At 38.8% G+C, this 15284-nt stretch overlaps 1 protein-coding gene across 1 annotated transcript; it reads right to left on the bottom strand.

The window, feature by feature from the left end:
• Nucleotides 1-6500: 6500 nt before the first annotated feature.
• pmela (premelanosome protein a) lies at nt 6501-14118 on the bottom strand. The gene is made up of 12 exons (XM_030730123.1): nt 13959-14118; nt 13013-13108; nt 12767-12913; nt 12219-12353; nt 11074-11235; nt 10695-10979; nt 9853-10611; nt 9592-9753; nt 9200-9302; nt 8520-8725; nt 8339-8429; nt 6501-7085 (listed from the first exon to the last, which is right to left on the bottom strand). The coding sequence occupies exons 1-12, from the start codon at nt 14008-14010 to the stop codon at nt 6935-6937; spliced, it is 2349 nt and encodes a 782-aa protein (XP_030585983.1). The 5' UTR covers nt 14011-14118; the 3' UTR covers nt 6501-6934.
• Nucleotides 14119-15284: the final 1166 nt, after the last annotated feature.

The following is a 15284-nucleotide window of genomic DNA, read 5'->3' as shown; positions in this document are numbered from 1 at the left end:
GAGCCCTGCAGCATAAAAACCTAACATATAGAAACATTTACATCATGTTTTTTTTTTTTGTTGGCATTTCCACATAATTTTTAACCTTTACAGCCCACTTTTAACCTTTTATATGCAGAACAGAAAGAGCTCTGATATTCTGTCTGGTTCTATTTAGTTAATTCTTTCTGAAAGTGTTTGTATTCCAAGCAAGACTGGACAATTCTGCAAAACACAGATAATAATACTGAGCAATATTTAAACTTTTTCATATTCTCTATAATAATATCTGCAGAGTGGGTGTAAATAGACTATGTTTATGATGCAATAACATCATGTGATATCCAATATACAACCTAACTTGAAGAGACTTTTGTGTTTTGCAGCTTTACTGCAAACCTTTTAACACTAAACTTGTCCCAAACATTTTAGGAAGTTTTAAGGTGATAAAATCAACATGTGTAGAATTTGTTGGTGGTTTGGACTTTTATACAAACAGGGATGATTGTATAGGTTGGACCAGTGCTTACAGTAGGCATGAATGCTGTGATTATCGAAAGGTAAAAAACCGCACTGGACACAGCCCTCCTATTTCTGAAATCACTAAGCTGTGGCAGTGCTGTGGTTCACAAGTTAAAGTGTTTAAATTCTACCCACAGTTGTCTGAGAATAACGTAACGCATGCCAAACATCTCATCACGCATGGGGAAAAAAAGAGGTGACAAACTGGTTAATCTGCTGGATATGGTGGCTGTGGGCTGCAGCAATACTCATCACTGCATCCTTGTTGTGGAAGAATCTGCAGGGTTGAGGACGGATGAAGGAAACTACATCCCTTTCAAGATCTGTTGCTAGGGAGTGGTGCGCAATAAAGAGTGTTAAATTAATCAGAGCCGTTTTGCTGCCTGGGTGGCGTCACCTCACTCGCTCATCTCTGGTTTCACTGTCCGGAATAAAATTGAAAGTTAGAAGGCCAGTAATCTGACAAAGAAAAAAATGATATTGGACCTCTTGAACCTTTCAGTGGAGCAGGGTGACAGTTTCAAATGTATTTTGCTTTGACTGGGAGAAGTGGCGAGGTTGCAGTAAAAGCTGCAGTGCTGTGAGGGCTGAGATATATATATATCATCAGTGAAATATGATGGCCTCCCTGAAGGGCTGTTGGGTCATGTCTTGGCTGCGTAGCATGTCAGGAGCGTATGGAAGTGATTGAACAGGACTGGGAACATGTGACCAGGAGACACATTAATGGTCGAGCATGATTAATGGCTGCGTTTGGTAATTAGTGTAATGGAACAGCAGTCGTGCGCAAGCCATAGGAAGGAAATTCATTTGGAATCTTGTTTATGTAATTTAAGCGAGAGAGAGAGTTATAGGACGTGCACTGATAAAAAAAATCCTGCCCTATCTACATAATAAAATTAAGGCAACTATTTGCATAATTTATTTATGTTGATCAAGCAAGACTTTTCTGTGTTTAAAGTACTTACTTATTTCTTTACATGAAATATAAAATCCAAGTAAAGTGAACTTAATTCTGTTAAGTAGATTAAGCAAAATTAAACTTTGTATAAATCACTCAACTTTTTCAATGTAGTAAATGAAATTTGCAAGTAAAAGCAACTTCATTTCATTATCAAACAAAAAAAAAACCTTTGTATAAATTACTTCATTTTTTAAAATGTATTTAATGATTTTTCTTAAGTAGAATTAACTTGACTTTTGCAGGTACATGTAAAGCATAACTATTTGGTAACGGACTAGTTCTTATATAGTGCTTTTCTACTCTGTGGGAGCACTCATACAGCACGTTCACATTTACCCATTCACTTCCATGAGTAAGTGAATGGGTTTATTGTTTAACATTCAAACACATTCATATTCCAATGCTTGCCAATGGATTCTTTGACATGCAGCCCGGAGGAGCCGGGAATCGAACCACTGACCTTCTGATCAGTAGGTGACCTGCTCTACCACCTGAGCTACAGCCACCCCATTTGCACTTGTATATATATTTTTTTAGATATCTACAATTATTTCTGAAAGTGAAATTTATTGAATTTATTACAGATTGAGCACAAATACCGATTCTATTTACTATTTTACTATCCCTAACATAAAATGAGAGTTATTTTAAAGTAGCATTTCATATTGAACATGTATTCAATCTTATCTGAATTGCTAGCCTGATAATGACAAAAACTTCATAAGCAAAGGAGTGATATTGGGGGTAAAAAGCATTTCTCATGTCAGAAATCATCACTTTTTTGTGCCACTTGTTTTATTTTTAAGCCATCAGGATCTTTTTTCCGTATCAGATTAGAAACACATACTACATCAAATCAAAACAGCACGTATAAAAAAAAAGATGCTTTTCCCCAAACTTTCTCCTATCAAAGGAGAACGAATCATTTGAATATTCTAGAAACATCTGACAATTAAAACAGGCAACAGAGTAAAGAACTCTTGACTCATGTGTTCAGTTCTGCTCCACGGCTTCAACATGAGCTCCATGAATCAAATAGCTAGCTCAAGATATTATACAAAATACAAGCTAAATAAAAGAACTGAGATTAAAGTGGTTTCCACGGGTAGAACAGGGGAAACATAAAATACAACAAAATTTGTGGCAGTTTCTTGCAAACATTTAATAATTCTATTAAACACTGGTACATGGAGCAATGATTGTTGAAAAAAAAAAAAATATATATATATATATATATATGTGTGTGTGTGTGTGTGTGTGTGTGTGAAGTACATACGCAATTTAAGTCCATTTTGCACTGGTAGAGAAAATGTATTTACGAAAGGCATATCAATTGCACTACAACATTAAACTAAATTCCTCAGGGTTTACAACTTAAGAAGACATCCATGTAGATGTCATGTTAGAAATGCTGGCCATGATGTGAGGATCTGGCAGAGGACCTGCAAAGTGAGATATGTCAATTTTAACATAGATTTCATTATGTCATGAGACCTTGCAAACTAGGATAGTCACACCTCTCTGTACATGTTTGTAACTCTTTTAATAGTTAGTTTAAGCTGCTGCAAATTTTAATAGTAAAATTTTATTATAAACTGGCAAAGATAATATACAGGGCATATATGAAAAGCAATGCATACTATTCACTCTTATGTTTGTCTTGTATTACCATCTTTAAATAGCTGGGGGCTCTATCATATATATATATATATATATATATATATATATATATATATATATATATATATATATATATTAGGGGTGGGACTTTAACGCGTTAATTTCGATTAATTAATTACGCGGAAATTAACGCGTTAAAAATTTTAATGCATTTTAATCGCACTTTGCACCGTGGAACGTTTCTCAGTGCACGAGTTCCAGGCATACAGATTATATCGACGCACAATGTCCAAATTAGGGGCCGCATCCTGCGAAGGACCCGGCCCACGTCTTTCGTAGCCCACGAAGACCGCAAAGGCCGGAAGTGAGCGGCTAGCCTTCATATCAGCGTCACCTGCCGTCATCTCTGCGTAGCTCATGTCGCCTAGCAACCGTGAGTGCGAAGCACAGCTGTGTAACAGCAGCTGGTTAAACGGAGAACGAACTTTTTCTCCTTTTTGTGGTTTAATTTTAAGTCTTTAATTCAAAATAAGCTGTTAAAACAAGCATAACACATTTCAACATCAAGGAATACAGCTGAGAGAATGATTAATTTCCAACTATAACAAGTGAGACATTAATGTTGAATAAAACTATCCAGTTATGAAGCTTAACTTTAATTTCAGGTGTTTGCTTATCACAGGAGCACTTCCACCCTTCATTGGTCTGTGTAGTAGACTGGTGGGAAAATAAACAAAATTTTGAAGTTTAAGCTTATGTATATTGATTCATTCATCAACTAAACTTAAATTAATATTTATCATGTCAAATATTGAAATGCGATTAAAATGCGATTAATTTCGATTAATTAATTACAAAGCTTGTAATTAATTCGATTAATTTTTTTAATCGAGTCCCACCCCTAATATATATATATATATATAGTTTTTGGAGAATATTTATTTATTTACTGTTAATCTATTAGCATAACTGGTGTCTGTAGGCAACCAAAACTGCAGGACGCTCAGGCAGCACCAGGAAACCCCATTTAACTGCCAAATAACAAACGATTGCTTATTTATGGTGACAGGTTGCAACCCTGGATATACTATAAGGACCTGATCAAGATTAGAGCCTAAAGACGTTCTATTTGCAAAGCAGAAAGGTCATGTAATGTTAGCTAGCTAACAAATTGACTAATGCTTTCCTATTAATTAACAGCTAGAAGAGACAAAAAACACGTACCTCCATAATGTTCAATGAAGAATTTGTAGTCTTTGTCCAGTTTTGAACGTGTTGTCAGTGAAAACTTGTCTGCATGTCATAGTATATCCTAACACCGTATTTGTGGCAAATGTATTTGACTGCGTAAACTCTATCCACCGGAAGTAAAGATCCCCAGCATCGAGGCCAAACGGAAGTTGTGTGACGTCATGAGAAAAGGGTCTAAACCAAATGAACAACGCAGATGAAACGCAGTAAAGATAAGATTATTTTTTGTTGTGTGGATGAACTTAAAAAGATTGGCTCTCAGTACTTAAACAATTTATTTTCTGAAAAAACTTACAATGTCTTGTATCTTGAACAAATGTTTTTGACCTCAATACTAAAAGATAAGATAAAGATAAAGATACTAACTTGATTTTTTCTTGTTGATTTCACAGATTCAGTTATGTTAGATTTACTTCACCGCAGAATCCTTTTTATCAGTGTGTGGGGCTGTGCAGATATGAAGGATGCATGCATACGCAAACTGGCTCCTGATTCTCCTGATTTTCCTGTGTGTTTTAGTGAGAAATGTTTAACGATATGCACCTGCTTTGTCTCATATTGTGCTACCCATGATCTCAGTGTCTCCTAAACACAGCAGTAAAATGATTGAGTAAAAAAGAGTAATTAAGATCTGAAGCAACAGCCTTCATAAAAACAGAATACATTTCACTTTAGACTTTAATTCATAAATATAAATAATGCCATTAAAGCCGTATTTCCCTGGACTTCCCTTTTACTCCTCGTCTTTGTTCTATATAAAGCTTCTTTCATTAACGACTGCTGCAATGACGTCAGCCTTTTTTTCCTGTGCTGCAGTGTGTCATACATGTGAACGTTGCTATCAGCAGTACTTTTGTTGCTTCAGTGCACGGTATAGTAAATCATTTTACTAGAACAGAGAACAATAATGATGGTAGTAATTTTTAGGGCACTCAGCTGCAGTGTTTTAATAACCACAGCACTTCCTGACCACATCTGCTGCTCCTGAATGTTCACAATATGGTTGTACATATTCCACAATGTTGTAGTCCAAACAAGGCATCTTGTGTGACTGTATTTCATGATAGATTTATGAGTAGCATGTATTAGTATCTACTTCACAAAAACTGCTCTTCGCTGATTTGGAAATCCAGATGAATTAAACTGAGTTTGTGATCAGAATTGAGAAGCTTTCATCAGTGTAGTTTTCCTTACACACAGATTAATACTATGTCTTTAATTTAAAGCTTATGGACTTACAAACCACTGTACACCTGTTCATCTGCATGTTAACACAAATATCATTCAGTGACATGGCACTCTGAAATTTCCCTCTGGGATCAATAAAGTATTTCTTTCGAGATCAGACGAGATCGGGCGGGTTCAGGGTGGTATGGCCGTAAGCCGAGTATTTCTGATTCTGATTGACTCAATGCATTTAGGCATGGAGACATGGTCAAGACAGCCTGCTGAAGTTCAAACTGAGCATCAGAATGAGGAAGAAAGGTGATTTAAGTGACTTTGAACGTGGCACAGTTGCTGGTGCCAGACGGGCAGGTCTGATCTATGGGGATTTTCCCACACAATGGGTCCCTTAGTACCAAGTGAGCATTGTTTACACGCTACAGCCTACCTGAGCATTGTTGATGCCCATATTCATCCCTTTATGACCACAGTGTTCACATCTTCTGATGGCTGTTTCCAACAGGATAACGCAACATGCCACAAAGCTCAAATCATCTCAAACTGGTTTCTTGAACATGGCAAGTTCATTGTATTCAAATGGCCTCCACAGTCACCAGATCGCAATTGCGGTGGAATGGAGGAGTCACATCATGTATGTGGAGCTGATAAATCTGCAGCAACTGTGTGATGCTATCATGCCAATATGGACCAATATCTCTGAGGAATGTTTCCAGCACCTTGTTGAATCTGTGCCATGAAGAATTAAGGCAGTCCAGGGTCTAACCAAGTACTAGCAAGGTGCATAAGTTTCAGTCAGTGTCATAAGTTTTGGGTTATACTGTCCAGTCAGGTGACAGCCAATCCGAATTTTAAAATTTCAGTGGTCATGCCACAGAATATACACAATATTTGTATATATATGTTTGTGTAACTATTGAAGATGTAAATTAGGACCATCACCACAGGATGAGTGAAAATATAGCACACAAACAAACAAAGGTGATAGTGTTCCATTTTATTCATTTTCAGGGTAGCAAAAGATGTTCATGGATTAATTAGATTTAATTTATATTGTAAAGAACCTAAATTGAAACGTGCTAGATCTGATTTTCCAGTAGGTTTAGTATAAGTAGACAAATCGGAGGATATATGTTATTACTTTTATAAACTATCAGTGCCAATTAATAAAATATTATGGGTCAAAATAAATATCACTTTCCACTACAAATGTTTCAGCAGTTTGAAAACACTTACACACAATTACAGTTCCACAATGACTCCTGATTCCTACATGTGTTGTGCATGGGGCGTTCACTTCATTGGTTCTGGTTTAATGGCAGGGAGTTACAGTATCACTAGAGACAGTAATATGTATATAAAGCCGACATGTTAGCAAACATTGCAGACATTGAGTGCATTTATTGATGACAGTATTCACACAATCCTTCCCTGAAGCAGTGGACGGCTTTCTCCTGGTGACTGTCGACTCAGCAAGTTCCACAGCAGCAAAGGCACTGATGTTACTGCAGAGATGCGTCCATTACTAGCACCGTCTTCTCTCAGCGGCTGGTACTGCTTGAAACGCCTGTTTAGAAGGATTACACAAAATGCCAAAGTTAAATTGAATATGCAGTTTCTCCCTATGTCCTTATGTGACATCAACTGGGGGCAAACTGACAGAAGGAAACAAAAAAGTAATAAAAACACTCATAGTGAGTAAAATATTTATATTAAATGAAATTACTTCATGTTATTGAAAGGAACAGGCCCACATTTGCAGAGACTTGTCTCTTCTGTAATCGGTTAAAAAGTAAATATTCAGCAGGTGATTGGCTCAGCTTAGCAGAAAGAGGGGTGTAGTTGGAGCACCATGACTTAAAGAAGGTAACATTCCTGCTGTAAAACAACAGCCTGGCATTTTTACTGTTCTTTGAGTACAAATTAGCTAGTACTTTTCAACTGCTTCCCATTATTTCACACAGGATTCCCTTCTTGATGCAACCCCCAAGAGATTTATAGCTCCTCCTGGGACTGAACCAGAGATTGTTGGCTTGTTAGGTAAAAGCATAACGCACTACATGAGCCACCAAGACGACTTAACGACTTAACCACAATGAGCGTACCATGGATAATCTTCCTTTTTGAAACATAGTATGACTAAGATTTACAAAGCAGACTTCATTTTTTTATTCAGTATGACCCAAAATCAGTGACTGGGCCCATAAACTCATCAGGAAACTTTTTACAGAAGTTGAGAAAGAGGACTTCTATAGAGGTGAAGGTATTTTTGCAACCACAGTTCTCACTATCTGGTGGCCTTCAGAAGCTTAAGACACTTCTGCACTGCTTTCATCTTCCTTGACCTGGTTTTATACTGCCTATGAGCTGCTCCCAGTCTTTATGTTAAACTGAAATGACTCATTACTGCTATGGCATCAAATCCTGCAGACAGAGGCTCAGAGTGGCATCACTCTTTGTATCTAACTGTTGCAAAGAGAGCCAGTAACCATATTTCCCAAAGTATTGAACAATTCCATTGATCAAAGGTAAAATGGATACTTGATATTGCAAGATAATTTATAATGCAACAAGGAGTAGTTGTGATGTTCCATAGGAATCTATCATTGGGCCTTTACTCTAACTATAACTGTTTATAGAAATCACTATTCAATATTCAGTTTTACTCGTCAGTTCAGTGTCTCTTGAAATCAAGAATGCAAACAAACGCACTATTATAAATGTACATAACATACACATATATAGATAAAATCATTGTTTTGCTTGAAGTCATGCCATATATTTTTGATTATGCAATTATTTCCTAAATTAAACACTTACCTGTACATCAAACCAATACAGCAGACGACACAGGCGAGAACCATAACACCGAGCACTGTAGCAGCAGTTCCGGCTGGTGAACCACCAGAGGCTGAAAATGAAGCCCGTTATACAAATGAGAAGAAAACAACCTGAAAATGAGATCATTTACATGCTTTTTATTTGTTTTCCTTTTACTTACCTAGTGATACACTGACTCTCGCACTTGCCATGGCAAGACTGACATCGTTAGTCAGAGAGACATTAAGGCAGAAAACTCCAGAGTCATTGAAGAACTGACGAAGGATCATCTGACAGTCTGGAGAGGGTGAGGCTGCATTACAGATGGTTTGTACCGGCGTGATACAGTCAGCATCAGAGATAACAGTGCAGACCTCACTTGGCAGACTACAGGAAGGAGAGATTGAGGATGCAGAGATGTTGCAAGAATACAAGTTATGACTTGATGATAAGCAAAATCTGCTAAACATAAGAAATTACACATAACTATCTGTTATTATTATTCGAGTAACTCTGTTTGTGTGCTTGATATTTTAAATTGGAGCAACTTTTTTCCATTTTCTTCTTCCAAGTTTCTGTTTTATTAGTACACAGGTCTTTCTAGTAAAGTGGACTGTGTGTTTATAATATGATATCATCCTTGATTGATTACATTTATTAATCGTGTGCAAACTTCCAATAGTTTGCATGCGATTAATAAAAGCAATCAGTCCGAGTTCAACAATAGTTTCGATGTGCTTTGAGTTTTAATGGAAAGTTGCAATGATTACAAACTTCCATCCATCCATCCATCCATCCATCCTAAACTAAACTGTTGTTTATTAAGCTGGTGTAGTTTCTTGATTGAGTGTTATTGCTCACCTTCCCTGGCAGGTAATGGTGACGTCCACAGCATTCTGATCCAACTCTGTCTCCAGTGACACAACGTTGGCTACCTGTACAATCTCCACACTTTCAATAGCTTCTGCAGGTTTGAAAGAGGATGAAGAAGAGATTTTAATTAATTATTTAAATTCTTTTTATTAAAGCACAAATGGAGTCTATAGTAAACAAACCTGCACAATAAAAACTATTCTGACCACAGAAGAGGTTTGTGGATGTAGTGAAGGAGGACATGCAGAGAGTTGGTGTGACAGAGGATTATACTCAAGATAGAGTGACAGGGAGGCACCTGATCCACTGTGGCAACTCCTAAAGGGAGCAGCCGAAAGAAGGAGGAAAAGAAGAAGGAGAAAGAGGAGATTCTGACTTACGAACAACATCTACAGATGTAGCGAGGGAGCCATAACGGTAGACCGTACAGTCAGCTGTCAGCTCTGGCGCTTGTCTTTTAGCCACAACGAGGGCAACCTGTGCTGGATCTGCTTCCATTTCAGCTTGAACTTCAGCTTCAGCTGGTGCAGCCTCTTCTTCAGCTGCTCATGAAAAAAGAGGGCATTTGTATTAAGAGTTTTGTTAGAAGAGGAATCATTTATTTTCTTTATAGTAACTTTGAATTTACAGTAAACATCCACCTGCAGCAGCTGCAGTAGCTGCAACTTCATTCTCAGTTTCCACTGCTTCAGCCTCAGGATCAACTACAGCTGGTGCTGCCTCTTCTACAGCTGCAGGCTCAGTGGCAGCAAGCGCAACAACATTATCAGCAGGGGCTTCTGTTTCAGCTTGGACAACCTCTGCAGCAGCGGTCGCCTCAGCAGCTTCAACAGCATCCGCAGCTTCTTCCACTGCAGCAGCATCTGTGATGGGAGCCACAGTGACAGTGTCTGCCACTTCAACTGCAGTTTCTTCTCCCTCTGCAACTGGGGCAACTGAAGCAGCAGCAGCATCTATCACAGCTACATCTTCAGTGGCATCGGTGACCTCTGCGGTTTCAACCGCAGCAGCTGTATCAGCATCTGCTGGCTCTTCGGCTCCTGGTGCAACAGTGGCAGCGGGGGCCACCTCTACAGCACCAGCCTCGGTTTCCTCTGCAGCAGCATCTCCCTCTGCGGCAGGAGCGGCAGTGTTGGCAGCAACAACAGCTGTATCTATTCCTGCAGGGGCCACTGAGGCAACTTCCACAGCCTCTGTGTCAGTATCGGCAGCTGCTTCTCCATCATTTGTGTTTGTAACTGCATCTGCGGGCTGCACAGAAGCAGCAAGTGGAGTGGCATCAGAGGCAACAACATCCACAGCAATTGTATCTCCTCCCTCAGCTGGTACAGCAGGGACAGCTGCGGGGGTGGAGGCCATCACAACTACTGCTGGTGCAGCAGAGGCATCAAGTGGAACGACTGAAAGAAAAGATAAAAAAATGCTGAGCTAAAAGCATATGTGTAGAAAGTAAAGTGAGAAGTGATTCATTTTGAGATCTCACCAGCAGTGGGGTTTCCACAGCTATTGGGGATGCTTGCCATCAAAACCACCTGAGGCTTGAAGGTCCCAGCTGCAATGTATGTGTGTGTGACAGTATGCTCTCTGGAGATCAGAGTTCCACTGTTGTCACCAAAGTTCCAGGTGAAGCTGATTTCGGCGTTGTTCAGGTACTGGCTGGGATCGTGGATGTTGACAGTAAAGCCAATAGCCTGGTTCTGGATGAAGTTCTGGTCATTCTGGTTTACATCATTGACTTGGGCAAGAGATATGGTGAATGGAACCTGGTCTAATGATGGAGCAAAAGACAAAGAGCTGTTATGAAGACAAATACAGGATAATTTCCCCTTAAATTAGAGCTTAGAAATGATTTCAGGGGTCACCTGTGATCGTGAAGACTGTAGAGGCATACCCGAGGGGGATAAACCTGTCTCTGCCACGGCAGTGGTAGATGACAACTTCCATGTTGTAGGAGCCCAGGGGAATGTTGGCTGTATCGATGGTGAGTGAGGAGGATGGTCCATCTGCCACCTGCCAGTAGCGCCCTAAAACAGAGTTACATTCCTCATGACTACATGGATGCTAACATAAAATTACCTTCATCTTATGAGTTTGGGTAATGAAAAGCCAGTCATGCAATTCCTGATGGAGTCTTTATTGACTGATTCATTTATAGGCTCAACTTAAAATGTTGGCAATCACAGACCATTTTCTCACAGGCAACTGCTTTACTCAAAAGGTTTTGTTGCTTGTGATAAGCCCAGAGGCAAATGGTACACTTTTGTGCATGGAGTATAAACTTTACTAAGTTGTTATCAGCACTGACCCTAACTTTAAGTCAAGGGTCTAAAACCTGCAGCTCCGGAGCCAAATGCGTAATTTTTGCCTGCCTACAGCAGCTTCCTGGGCTTTGCAAAAAAAAAAAAAAAAACCCAAAAACTAGATGAATATGAAAATGATCCCTTTAATTTTGCAGAACCTCAATGGTGGTGGATAGTACTGGTGCACACACACATAAAAATTTCATCTTCTTTTATTTATTTATTTTTCAAATCCAAAAAATAAAAGTAATGGAGGAAAATAGGGAATTTAACAGTTCATAGACACAACAGTTAATGGACAGATTTGTTTGATTTCACCTTGAATTGCTGCTTAAACTGCTACTGGACTTTAAGTCAAAATCAAATTGAAACCTTCCTATTAAAGCTCATAGGCTGCTGTGGTTTAATTAATCATTACAGTAGGCTAAAACACAGGTAGGACTTCAAAGTGGCCCACAGAACTCTATATTTCCTCTGTTTCAAAATACTGTAGGTATATATATATATATATATATATATGTTAATAGATGTGTTTTTTCCCTCCAATTTGCAGTTGTTCTGTTTTGTTTTTGATAATTCACACAGTAAATGTTGTTGAACCTGCTCTACCTGTTTCCACACTATACTGGCCTCATAGTGTTACTGAACTGTGTCAGTCTTAAATTTCAAGCAGCCTGTGTTTCAAACAGACCGTAACTGTAACTTACCCCATGTTTTCCACACAAACACATAATGCGGTTTCCTGTCCTGGCTCCTGTTGAAAGGTGTGCCATCAGGGAAAACTCCGGTCCATTCAGTGTCCTGGTCTTGATACACAGCCTGACCCTCCTGGTACTGTTTACCTGACACAGACAACAGCCATCAATATAAACATGCAGCAGTTCCAGATATCTGGTAAATTGCAACTATAGGATTTTAGTTGTAACTATTAAAAAAAACTACAAAACTAACTGATTAACTGTTTCAAATAACTTGGCTGCCAGACATGACAGGCTTTAAAAAATAAAATAAAGAAAATAAATTAAAATAAAATAACTTGGCTGTGATATGATAATTTTAATCTATATCTAATCTATATCTTTTAATCTATAAATAAATAAGGTTTTGCAGAAATGAAGATATGTATGTTGTCTATTTATGATAATTTTATCATAAATAAATCTGTGGCAGTACCACAGATTTATCATAAATACATTTTATGATAAATTGCCCAATTTTACTACTTTGAACCCCCCTTGGTAAGAAGGTCTCTTACCATCGATGGTGCAGTTTTCTGCCCAGACCACCTGTCCGCCTTGGAGCACCGTCTGGTTTGGTGGGAAATTCAGATTAATAGTGAAGGTTGCTTTTGCTGCAGTCAGGGTGGGGCCATCATTCTTAAGATCGAAGGTTACGTTACCTCCTGAAAATAACATTACGCATGATGTAACATCTTAAGATAGACTGACAGAAAGAACAAATTGTCTTTTTTTAAATTAAAATAAAAAACTGTGAAACTGACCCAACCAGCAGTTTCTGAATCGCGGGTCTCCATCTTTCCACACCGGATACATCCGTGAATTCCATGATCGATAACGAGTGAACTGACTTCTTGGCCCTGTAAGAAGTCATTGAAACTTCAGGAAAATAAATTACACCATGTAGTATGTGTTATTCTGCCAGCTCCCACAACTTTAAATGTGCTAAGCAATTGTAGGTACACATTCAGCCATGTAGGATCTTAACAAAGTTAAAGTTGTTTGGTCTTTTGTAGGCATAAATTGTATATATTTATGAACATATTGTGCAAGATGCTCATGTTCTTTTTTTTTGGTATTGTTAAGGTGGAAGGCTGTCAGGGTTCTTGGTGGTGGGAGTCACACGGCCTGCAATCCCCCTCAATCCCTTTCATGTGACTATCAGCTGAGCAGCAACATCAGTAATCCCAGTGAGTGGAATGAGGGCTCCCAGACACTGACTCACTGCCCTTTTTTCCCCAGATAGTGATGTGTTAGTGAATGTGAAAAAGACACTGGGATATCTTGTTAGATAGGATATTATTTCCTGAAACTGCACCCACTGTGACATGATTAATTATTTTCAGAACTTGTAGGACAAAAATACCATTTTAGGTTTTATAAATCACCTTTGCAATTAGTGTAAAGTCGTTAATCAAAATTGGCATAAAAAAATACTGTAATGGCATGAAATTGGCCCATGAAAGCTTATTCTTCTCACCTCCTTTGAACAGAGTGTGGAGTGTGCTGGCGTGAAACAAGTGTAAAATGGCTCTCCAAAGAAAAGCTAGCTTAAACAAGCTTGTAATTGGTGGGGAAGCAAAACTGTGTTGATTTACTTTAGTCACAGTAATGAATTTGAATGAAATTGAATGCAAACCGAATGCAAACCGAAGGAAAGCACACATTAAACATGTCAGTGTTCATGTCTGTAGTTTCAGATGTACTCACTGATTGCAGCTGTTGAAGCAAACACCAAAACGAGCAGCACCAGAGTCTTCATCGTGTATTTGGTTTTTCTGTCTCCTCTGATCCCCGATCCTCACCCTGCAGTCCTGATCCCCAACACAACTCCCAGAGACTTAACAAGAGTCTCCCTACCCTCCTTAAGAGGGGCCTGGACTTCAATTACCATAAAGTTTCTTCCAACCTCTGACATCAGAAGGAGTCTGCAAACTGGCCCCACCCCTTTTTAATGAAAAGTAGAGTTTTGTTAGCTTCAGTTGTAGTTTTCCAAAACTGTGCCTTTTAATCATAACTCTTACCACTGCTAATATGTTTTTATAAAATGTGTAATCTTTCCCGAGCTGACTGGTTTCCTTCATGTGAACTGCTTTTGTCAGAGAGCCACATTTAAGCAAAATTTCATCACTTTTTTCTGATTCTGCTGGTCAGTGTCAAAACGCTCAAGAGCTCAAGAAACTGGACAGAGAAAATATTTGTGGATAAAGTACATGTTAATAATTCACATCCTTAATAAGCGTATTACTGGAAAAATCAATGGATTCTGTCTGCACATTGTAAATGTGTAATATATACGTAATACCTGCTTCAGGATGGCGTGGGGAGAACTGTGTGCGGAGCTCGAGGCATGCCTGTGTCTGACATATGACCTTACAGCTATGTGGGCATGGGGATCACAAGATGAGTATGTGGACTACAAATCAATAGCATCCTTTTGTTTCCTTGGCCTCCTGCTGTTCACCTCAGGCTGCTGCAGCTTAGAGAATCTGCAGCACAGACACACCCAAACTCAGATCTGAAGTTCCATGCAGACGAGGACGGGGAATCCTTTGGGTGCAAAAGGCCTTGTTCTGGAAGTAATTTCAAAAGTGAAAGTAATTACATTATGCCAGATTATTGAATAAATGTAACCTATCATTTTCTGCAAGTGTGGTTTTTCTGTTGCTCATTTATTCTGTTTTCTCAGAAAATACAACTCAAACACTAAAAGTTCTTTCTGCAGGACAGCTTACTGTAAGACGTGTAGTTCCAGCATGAGCTGGGAGCTGTTGTGCGATGAGGCTGTTAAATACAGCAAATTATAATTTCAGCTTTGACTGAGTTGCTATTTCCAGGAACACTCAGTTCCTTGCATTGAGACTGCGTTGCTAACCTGGTGATGATTTGTTTGGAGCCCTGTGTTTGCTGTAAATTCAATAACATTTAACCTTGCAGGCAGACTAGAGACGTGTGGTCACTTTAAGAGTTGTTGAGGTGGTGCAGTGGTTTCTTCCCACAGTCCAGGAATCTAAACTGTGTCTGTTTCTAAGTGTT

Source organism: Archocentrus centrarchus, chromosome 5 (assembly GCF_007364275.1).
Source record: "Archocentrus centrarchus isolate MPI-CPG fArcCen1 chromosome 5, fArcCen1, whole genome shotgun sequence".
NCBI lineage: Eukaryota > Metazoa > Chordata > Actinopteri > Cichliformes > Cichlidae > Archocentrus > Archocentrus centrarchus.
Note: the sequence above shows the minus strand (reverse complement) of the source record. Positions and strands in the feature narration are given on the sequence as shown.

Bases quoted from the DNA above. Each gene is read 5' to 3' on its own strand.
- pmela (XM_030730123.1), bottom strand. From the start codon at position 14,010: ATGAAGACTCTGGTGCTGCTCGTTTTGGTGTTTGCTTCAACAGCTGCA. The intron at 10,980-11,073 runs GTGACCCCTGAA...CTCCATCATTAG, and splicing joins TACAGTCTTCACGATCACAG to ACCAGGTTCCATTCACCATA. The intron at 10,612-10,694 runs GTGAGATCTCAA...CTTTTCTTTCAG, and splicing joins CTGTGGAAACCCCACTGCTG to TCGTTCCACTTGATGCCTCT.